The sequence below is a fragment of the Mustela nigripes genome, chromosome 13, assembly GCF_022355385.1.
Source record: "Mustela nigripes isolate SB6536 chromosome 13, MUSNIG.SB6536, whole genome shotgun sequence".
Taxonomy (NCBI): Eukaryota; Metazoa; Chordata; class Mammalia; order Carnivora; family Mustelidae; genus Mustela; species Mustela nigripes.
The window spans coordinates 61115326-61125314 of NC_081569.1; the positions used below are offsets into that span (position 1 = coordinate 61115326).

The 9989-nt window shown below is 39.2% G+C and overlaps 1 protein-coding gene across 5 annotated transcripts in view; it reads left to right on the forward strand.

Moving 5' to 3' along the window:
* The window catches only part of GANC (glucosidase alpha, neutral C), a 74403-nt gene extending 66699 nt beyond the window's left edge, over positions 1 to 7704 (forward strand). For all 5 annotated transcript variants that reach the window (XM_059372609.1, XM_059372607.1, XM_059372610.1 and 2 more), the window contains 3 exons: positions 619 to 731; positions 4407 to 4510; positions 5279 to 7704. In XM_059372609.1, the coding sequence (XP_059228592.1) occupies positions 619 to 731; positions 4407 to 4510; positions 5279 to 5388 (327 nt within the window). In that variant the 3' untranslated portion in view covers positions 5389 to 7704. The remainder of the gene's footprint in view (positions 1 to 618; positions 732 to 4406; positions 4511 to 5278) is intronic.
* Positions 7705 to 9989: the final 2285 nt, after the last annotated feature.

Genomic DNA, 9989 nt, shown 5'->3' on the forward strand with positions numbered 1-9989 from the left:
TTCATACTCTTATGCAAATATAGAATAATTAAACTTGCTCTTCCATCTGTTTCACTTAGACATTCTTTTTGGGCCAAATTACAAATCTCAGACCACATAATAAATACAAGAGATCCATAGCACATCAAGCACTGTCAATGATTAATAAACAGCCATATGGAGTGCTGTGCCTTTGTTTAACTTGCCAAAGGGGTCCTCTGAAAGGAAGTAGTAACTAGATGCTATCCTCTAAATGGAGGATAAAGATAAAAATAGCTGATCTCATCTGTTATATACTAAATCTTTTTAACTTTAGGTTCATTCTGGGAACTTTTCTTGACCTGTCATCACATTCTAGGGTAGTATTTTCAAAGAAACCACCTATGCCACTGGCCATATTTTGTAGTTTAAATTTTTTTCAACAAGATCTAACTTTCTGAGCTCCTCTTACGTGACTTCCTTATGCATATTATTTCACTAATTGGTATTGAATGTACATATTTATATGACTACATTGTACAGCTTGAATATTAATTTTTTAATAAAATTTTTCACAAATTATTTTAGTCCCTTTAGTGGATGACATTCTTTTCCTAGTAAGCTATTATATAAACATGTTCTCTATGATTCAATCTCCAGGATTCTGCCGTGGGTGAATTCTATCTTGACGATGGTCATTCGTTCCAATACCTCCACCAGAAGCAATTCTTGCACAGGAAGTTTTCATTCTTGTCAGGAGTTTTGATGAACAGGTAATGGCAGCTAAAAAGCCGTGTGCTTTCTTAAATATGTGATCCTCAAAAACAGCTAATATCTTAAGGTACTATTTAAAGAAATTAATGATGAAAGCCATTTGTGGAGTACTTTTCTTCAGCTTCACTAAATAATTGACAAGTAAAGTGGTAATATATTTAAAGTGTACAACACGGTGATTCACTATATGTATATGCTATAAAAGGAATCCCACCATCAAGTTAAGTAACTCATCCATCACCTCTCATACTTTTTTTTTTCTACTCTGTTGGCAAATTTCAGGTATACAATATAGTACTGTCAACTGTGGTCCCCATATTATACATTAGATACTCAGACCTTATTCATCTTATAACAGAAAATTTGTACCCTTTTACCAGCTTCTCCCTATTTCCATTTGCAAATACAAACAATTTTATTTCTTCCTCTCTGACTTAGATATCTTTTATTTCTTTTTCTTACCTAATTGTTCTCGCTAAGATGTCCAGTACAATGTTAAACAAAAATGGTGAGAAGTGGGCATCCTTTTCCTGTTTCTGACCTTGATTCAGTTTTCCCCATTGAGATGTTAGTTGTGGGCTTGTCATAGACAACTTTTATTAAGTTGAGGTACATTCTTTCTTTTTTCTTTCTTTTTTTTTTAGGGGGAGAAAACACGAGCATGGGAGTGGGAAGGGGCAGAGGGAAAGGGAGACAGAGAATCTTAAGTGGGCTCCACACTCAGCATGGAGCCGGATGTTGGGCTGGATCTCATGACCCTGAGATCATGCCCTGAGATGAAATCAAGAGTTGGACACTTAACCCACTGAGCCATCCAGGCACCCTGAGGTACATTCTTTCTGTACCCAATTTTTTTAGAATTTTTATCATGAAAGGATGTTGAATTTTGTCAAGTGCTTTTCCTATGCCTGCGGAAATAATCATATTATTTTTATCCTTTTTGTTAATGTAATATATCAAATTTATTGATTTGCCTATGTTGAAGCATCTCTGGATCCCAGAAATAAATAATACTTGATCATGGTGTGTGGTCCTCTGTTAAGGAATTCTTCATCGGTGTTCATCAAGAATATTGGCCTCAGGACGCTTGGGTGGCTCAGTTGGTTAAGTGGCTGCCTTCTGCTCAGGTCATGATCCCGGCATCCTCAGATCGAGTCCCACATCGGGGTCCTTGCTCGGCAGGGAGCCTGCTTCTCTCTCTGTCTCTGCCTGCCACTCTGTCTGCCTGTGCTCGCTCTTGCGCACGCTCTCTCTCTCTGTCTGTCTCTCTGACAAATAAATAAATAAAATCTTTTTTTAAAAAAAGAATATTGGCCTATAATTTTCTTTTCTTGTACTATCCTTGTTAGCTTTAGTATCAAGGTAATGCTGCCCTCATAAGATCTATTTGGAAGTGTTCCATTTTTTGGAAGAATTTGAAAAGGATTGAGATTCTTTAAAATGTTTGATAGAATTCAACAGTGAAGCCATCTGGTCCTGGACTTTGCTTTGTTGGCAGTTTTTTGTTTACGGATTCTGTATCCTTACTAGTAATTGGTCTGTTCAGATTTTCTATTCCTTCATGATTCCAGTATTGGCAGGTTGTATGTTCTAGGAATTTATCCATTTCTCTGGTTTATCCAATTTATTGGTGTGTAATTGTTCATAGTAATTTCTTATGATCCTTAGGATTTCTGAGTTATCAAATGTAACATCTCTTTCAGTCCTGATTTTTTAATTTAAATTCCAGTATAGTAAACATACAATGATATTGTTTCTGATTTTGAGTCCTCTTTCTTTTTTTGTTGGTGAGTCTAGCTAAATATTTGTCTATTTTATTTTTTTTAAACTAGTTCTTAGTTTCATTGATCATTCCTATGGATCTTTTCAGCCTCTGTTCCATTTATTTTCACTCCGATATTTGTTATTTCCTTCCTCTTAGTAACTCTGGCTTTAGTTTGTCCTCAAGGAGTTTGTAGCTCCTTGAGATATAAGGGTAGATTATTTAAGATTTTTTTTCTTAATGTAGGCATCTATTGCTATAAACTCCCCTCTTAGAATTGCTTTTGCTGCATCCCGTAAGTTTTTATATATTGTGTTTCCATTTTAATTTGTCTAAGATATCTTATTTTCCTTTTGATTTTTTGTTTGGCCCACTGGTTATTTAGGGGCATGTTATTTAGTCTCCATATATTTGTGAATTTTCCAGTTTTCTTCTTATAATTGGTATCTACGCTCCTACCATTATGGTCATAAAAGATGCTTGATATACTTTCAGTCTTTTTAAATTTGTTAATACTTGTTTTTAGTCTAACATATCCTGGAGAATGTTCCATGTGCTCTTGAAAGCAATATGAATTTTCCTGCTGTTGAATGGAATGTTCTATATATATATATCTGTTAAATTTATCTGGTCTAACATGCAGTTTAAGTTCAAGTTTTCCTTACTGATTTTCTGTCTGGATGATCTATCCATTGTTAAAAGTGGGGGTATTGAAGTCCCCTGCTATTACTCTATTGCCATCTATTTCAACCTTCAGACCTACTAATACCTGCTTTCTATATTTAGGTGCTCTGATATTGGGTGCATAAATATTTACAAGTGTTATATATCCTCTTAGTGAATTGTCCCATTATATAACAATCTTTGTTGTCTATAATTACAATTTCTGGCATAAAGTCTGTTTTGTCTATTATAAATATTAGCTATCCCTACTTTTTTTTTTCCAGTCTCCATTTCCATGGAATATCATTTTCCATACCTTCACTTTCAGTCTGTATGTGTCCTTAAGGCTGAAGTGGGTCTCTTATAGGCAACATATAGTTGGGTCTTGACTTCGTAACCATTCAGCAACTCTGTCTCTATTGATTGGAGAATTTAGTTCAAATACACTTAATTACTGATTGATTGGGGGTCCATACCTCAGATGGGGGCCTTAAAACTGGGGCAATAGGAGTGTTGTCCAAACTTTTCACTCTTCTCAGAGAGAAGTTGGGAGTTGGGAGTTGGGAGTTCCCCTCCCAACAGTATGGCACTCTCCTGGTTGGGGTAGAGGTTACCGTGTGTTTCAGCCTTTCCTACGTGATTTGATGTGGCTATTTCCTCAGTCACCTGATATACAAGAGTTACTCGGCTAGTTTCTGTATCACTAAAAGGGAATTGCTCCACATGTAGCTTTACATTCAGTGCATCCATGGGAGGAAGGAAATTCGGGGGCCTCTTAAATGTTGCCATCTTGGTCTGGAATTTCCCTGAAGTATTTTTCAATCACTCTATGAACCTTCTTCCTTATCGTCTCCATCTTCCTGTTCTTCACTCTTTAAAAAACAAAAAAGAATTCAATTTAAGCTCTGATTAGTCCCATTTATCCACCCATTTAGCAATTACATTAAGTATCTGATTTCTTAAAATCTGATTGCAGTGTCCAAGTCACATTTGAGACTTCAGTGTCCTTAGGTAGTTTCTCTCCAAATGGCTTGTTAAAAGGAGACTGGCTTGTCTACTGGTTAGGCATTCCTTGGCACAGGGAATCGTTTGTTTCCATCCCTTCATCCTGATAAACATGACAGCCTTATGGTTCAGGCCTCCATAGGGAGAGGTGGGAGGGGAACTCCCAAGGCTAGGATATTGACCTAATAACCAGTACAAATTCTTATTTCTTTCATTTTCCTAACACCATTTTTATCTACTCCAGTTGTGCTGACAAAAGAGGTCATTATCCCAGCAAGTGTGTGGTGGAGCAGATCTTTGTCCTAGGCCTCAGGAAACAGCCATCTTCTGTGACTATCCGTTCATCTGGTGAGGAAATAGGTCATTTGTTTTTATAAACATGGAAGTATCTGCCGCAAAGAAATGATTAGTCCTAACACTGATATAGCACACTTAGCCAGGTGGACCCTGCACTTTCTGATGGAGGTCAAATATACTAGTATCTAGAGGGAGCAAGACGATCCTGCTTCTCCTCATCAACTGGGCCTTCTGCGAACTGTAAGCTGTGGATATTTTTCTAAGGGAAATTATTTGGGCCTTGAAATAAATATTGTAGCTTCTCTGAATGTATTTTTAACTGTAGATAGCTGAAGCCCCAGAGAATCCTACCCATGTTTATGGAGTTTCTTAAAAGGCTGTATCATTTCTTACCTACTGAATTTCTTAGGTAAATCACTTTGTTCCTTACAATTTCCTTTCAACCAGTCTTGCATTCAAAATGATGGAGTGTTTAATGTTTAAAAAATTCAGCCAAAGACGGGAGACAATGGTTTATGTGGAAACTGTTCTGCTGTGGCTTTCTGTTCCGAAGCTACAATTTTTCCGAGGGAGTGAAAAGAATAAGGTTTTGCCTTTGTCATTATAAAGTGTCTTTTTTCTAAGAAGTTTAAAAAAAAATTTTTTTTAATTAAAAAAAAATTCATGGACATCCATGCGTAAAAGTGCTATATTAAGTTGGATTCTCCTAGGTGGGGTATCAGGTTTTATGACCGAGTCAGAAATATTATAGATTCAGAGGAAAGATTTTTCTCTCCTAGATATTCATCAAACTTTTCCTGTTACTGTCTTGATATTTAGATGGTAAAGATGAGCCTGTGGCTTTTACCTATTGTGCCCAGATGGCCACCCTGCAGCTGGAGAAGCTCTCACTGAACATCGGCGCTGACTGGGAGGTCCATGTCCAATGACGGTGTGGTGCACTGGGGCAAGCGTGGGAAGCAGCCTGCACCTTTCAGCTTTGCCCTTGACCTTTTCTGAGATCTGTGCTGCATGCTAATTGACTTCTTTGGCTAAAAAGTGTCCTTCTTGATCATTGGTTTACTAATGAGAATAGATTTCAGGTTTTGCATTTTTAGAGGCACTAGTTACACTCTCTGTGTCAAACACTACTACTTCTCCTCGATGCAGATAGCCGTGAGAGTTTTATAGAGTTCATTAATCTTCCTCTGCTTCTTGAACCATGGCGCTGTGGTAAATGCTATGGCCCAATGAGTAGCTTCTCTTTGAGGACAGCTGATTGGTTTGTTGTTTGGTAGTGGTGGTTGTCATTTTAAGGAAACTATCTTCAGTGGGGGCTCAAACTCGCAACCTTAAGATCAAGAGTCACGTACTGTACCAGCTGAGCCAGCCAGGTACCTCTGGATGGGTCTCGTGTATGTGGGATGTGGGCCAAGCCCACCTTGTATGGCCCGTTTGTGGAAGCTTGCCTCGGGCCATGCTGCAGAGTCAGGAGGGCTACAGCAGCTGAGTTACTCAAGACCTGTCTCCAAGTGGACAGCAGCCTCTGGTACCCTCCTCCCCACCGCCAGAAATAGATGACACATTCCAACTGGGCAATTTAATAATGAACGGGACTATTTGCAAAGTTGTGGGCAGGGCATAGGAAACCACAAGGGTTTGGCAGTGCCCAGGCCTGAAGAGAAGAGGGTTACTGGAATCGAGAGAACTGTGTAAAGAGGGCAGTCTCACTGAGGTTCTGGCCTTGAGTTGAGCCTGCAGCGACCTCACAGGCAGGAAGAATGAGAAGCAGGATGAATATTCCAGTCTGACTCTCTTCCCCTCCAATTTCCTGTCCAGGGTCCCAAATGGCTGACCCTTCTCAGAAGCTGATGTAGTCTGTATAGATCAGCCTTCCAGGACACACACCAGGGTGGAAAAGGGTAGAAGCAAACCCATAGGAATGAACAGAAACTATCACCGAATTGTCCAGTCTTATTTTTTTACTTTTTTGGGCACATCTGCAGCATCTCCCTGGAAACCACGCCGAGTGTAAAGAGGTTTGCTTTGGTCCAAAGGATGTCTTTCACCTTTCACTCACTTAGACGTGAGCAAAACAACCCTTTTCTGCTTGCACTTCATACACTGCAGCAACAGAGAGTTACTCTCCCCTAAAGATCGACTCAGAAGCACAAAGGATTCTTTTCCCTGTTGTGCTTTTTAGGCTTCAAAGTTCATAATTCATCTTCTTAAAATCCTAATTTATCTCAGTTGTTTTTATTAAGTGCTGTTTACTAGCCACAGAATATTTGTAGCATGAGTAAGCTGTAGCTTATAATTGAAAATAAAATTAATACCCATGTTCCCACCACTGAACTTCAGAAATAGAACACAGGGCTGTGATGGGGGTGAGATAAGCGAGGTACCTGCCTTGAGCAAAAAATGTAAGGGGGTACGGAAAAATGCAATCATCCAAACAAATGATATTTTAATGCAATATTTTTAAAAATCAAAATTAATGCAAAAAATAATGAACAAAATATCAAGATTTTAAAATCAAGGTATTATTGAGGTTTCCTTTCTTTTAGGCTCCAGTATGGTTTGGCATGGGCTAGAATATTACAACACACTAGTCCCTCATGGTTCCTGCTGTTCTGGAGCTGCTGGTGACCCTCCTGCCCGACACAGCATCTGTGGGGCAGCCTTGTGTCCTCAGCATGCCTCAATCAATGCACATTTTCACATGTCCTTCACTGAGAAACTTGCTGACTGCCACCTCTGTGCCTTGTGTTCTCTGGGCCCTGATAGCCACCACCTTCCCCCCAGCCTGTGCAAATCTTACCATCCCTTCAGGCCCGACTCAAAGCCACTGTTCCATTAAGCCTTTCTAACTCCCCTAACAGTCCCGTGCCCCTGTTCCCATGAGCAGTGTTTTTGCCCATCTCTAAACTGTTGCTCCACTTAAAATGTGTGTTCTACTTCACCTTCTCAGGGATGGCCCCTTAATGTTTCAGTCTTGTCTATCTTGTTTCTCCCCTAGATTGTATGTTCGTTAAGAGCATGTTATATTTGGGACGCCTGGGAGGCTCGGTCAGTTAAGCATGTGCCTTCGGCTCAGGTCATGATCCCGCGGTCCTGGGATTGAGTCCCACATCGGGCTCCTTGCTTGGTGAGGAGTCTGCTTGTCTCTCTCCCTCTGCCTGCCTCCCTGCCTACTTGTGCTCTCTCTCTCTCTCTGTCAAATAATAAACAAAATCAAATAAAATAAAGAGCTTGTTATATTTGTCTCCTGTTTTTCAGAGCAGCTGACATTGGCTTTCAGTAACTATTGGCTACAAGTGGTTAACTGGTGGATTTGGTTGATTAAAAAATGAGAACTGAATGTATTTGTTTCTGATTTACTTTTTTGACAGGATTCTTCCCTGTAGACATAGTAGACCTTGTGCATTTTTTTGTGGACATGTTTTCTGATATCATTTGAGATTTGGGCTTTGCACCACATATAGGCTCACACAGACATTTGCAGATTCTCTGCTATTTCTGTAAGTTTTGCAATTCAGGAGAAAGGAGGAAAGCGACATTAGCTGAAGCAGTATTTCCCAGCTTTATACTTCCCTTAGCAACCTACAGTAAGAACCTGAAAATGGGGTACTTTACCTAATGTAAGTGATGGCTTTTAATAGCATTTAAAGTTGAATAATTAAGACCTATCTTTAGATTAATATTTATTGCATGTATTCTTCCATGTCAAATATTTGGGAGGGAAGGAATGAGTAAGAACTAGTAAATTAGTGGTAAACTGCTCTACCTTGACCCAGAATGATACTGAAACAGTCACCTAGAGACAGTGAGTGGAAAGAAATAGTCTAGGTGTTAATTGTTCTCTGTCCTTACTGCTTCTCCCCCTTCCCCCACCTCCTGTTCCTACAGCTGTGCCCCAGAGCACTGTATCGGGGGGAGTTGACCTACAGGTGTTCAGTTACCTTGTGGGTAATTCTTGACATGTTTACTCAGGAAACAGGATTTCATGTAAGAATTTGAATAATATCCACAGAGGTTGAAACAAAGCTCTCAAATGCATAATGTGTCTTTACTTAAGGCTTCAATACCAAGGAATGAGTTGACAAATTAGTTTAAAATCAGAAACTGCCCAACAGAAAAACAGGCAAAGTTAATTTGCAAAATAAAGTAAAATAGACAAAACAAGCATGAAGGGTGCTCAGCCTCATTGATAATCAAAGAAATGAATTTTTTAAAAGATTTTACTTATTTGGGAGAAAGAGAGAGTGAGAGAGAGATCATGAGCAGGGGGCAGGGGCAGAGGGAGAAGCAGGCTCGATCCCAGGACCCTGATCATGACCTGAGCTGAAGGCAGGCCCTCAACCTGAGCCATCCAAGGGCCCCATAAGTTTTTTTTTTTTTTTTCTTTTTCCTGACTGGCCAAGATGAAGAAGAGTGAAAATGTCCAGTGCTAATGCTGGTGTGGGGAGTAGTCATTCTCCTCTATCACTGATGAAATTATAAATAAGTACAATCTTTCAGGATGTATATCTGGCAATAGTGCCAAAACTTTAAATCTGTAGAGTCTAACCCAGCAATTCCACTTCAGAAAAATCAGATAAATTGCTCAGAGCTACTAACTGCAGTGTGATTTACACGTGGAAAACTATGAATATGCTGTGTTCTTTAACAGGGGGCTGGTTAAATATAGCCCTTTCATACAGCAAAATACTGAAATAGAGGGACATCCTGTACTCTGTACTCATGAAAAAGAGGTCTGAAGAAATGTTCTAGGTTGAAGGGGGGTACAAAAGAGACATTACAACAAATGTGTGATCCTGGGCTGGAATCTGGGCCTATAAAGGGTGTGATTGGGACAGTTGGCAAAATTTGAATGGCATCTTTTGATTACATAGTTATTTTCCTAATTTTAAGGGTTATACTATAATTATATAGAATTTCCTTTCTTTTAGGAAATACTAAAGTATTAAAGGATAATGGATCATAGTATCTTTAACTTACTCTCAAAATGGCTCAGAAAATGTATATATGTATGAGAAGGAGACAGCGACAGAAAAAGGCAAAATGAGTTTAAATGTTAAAGAACCTGGGTGAAGGGTATATAGGAATGTTTTATGCTATATTTTCCACTTTCCTAGAAGTTTTAAATTATTTAAGAAACAAAAAATTGGGCCATATCTCTATAATATCTAACAACTTTAAAATGTTTGCTTTCTAGCACTGTAAAAGCTTGTAAGCTGTGGCATATAAAATAGGATGAAACAAACTGAGTTAATACAAGAACCTACCTTGTTTCTAATACTGCAGACCACTTCAGAATGTTCCTCAGATAAGGTCTTCTTCACCTGAGCAGCACAGGGCCATGCCAAGTCCTCTACTTCAGGAATACAGATCCCATCCTCTTTTTGGCTGGGATGCAAAGGGGAATTACTCAGATCTGAGGGCTGAAAGCCATCAGCAGAAGGGAGAAGGGTGAAGGAAAAAAACAGGGAAGTAATGTTTTGTCTAGCAGAGCCAGCAACCCGCCAAGGAGACTCCACAGCTTGGTGTT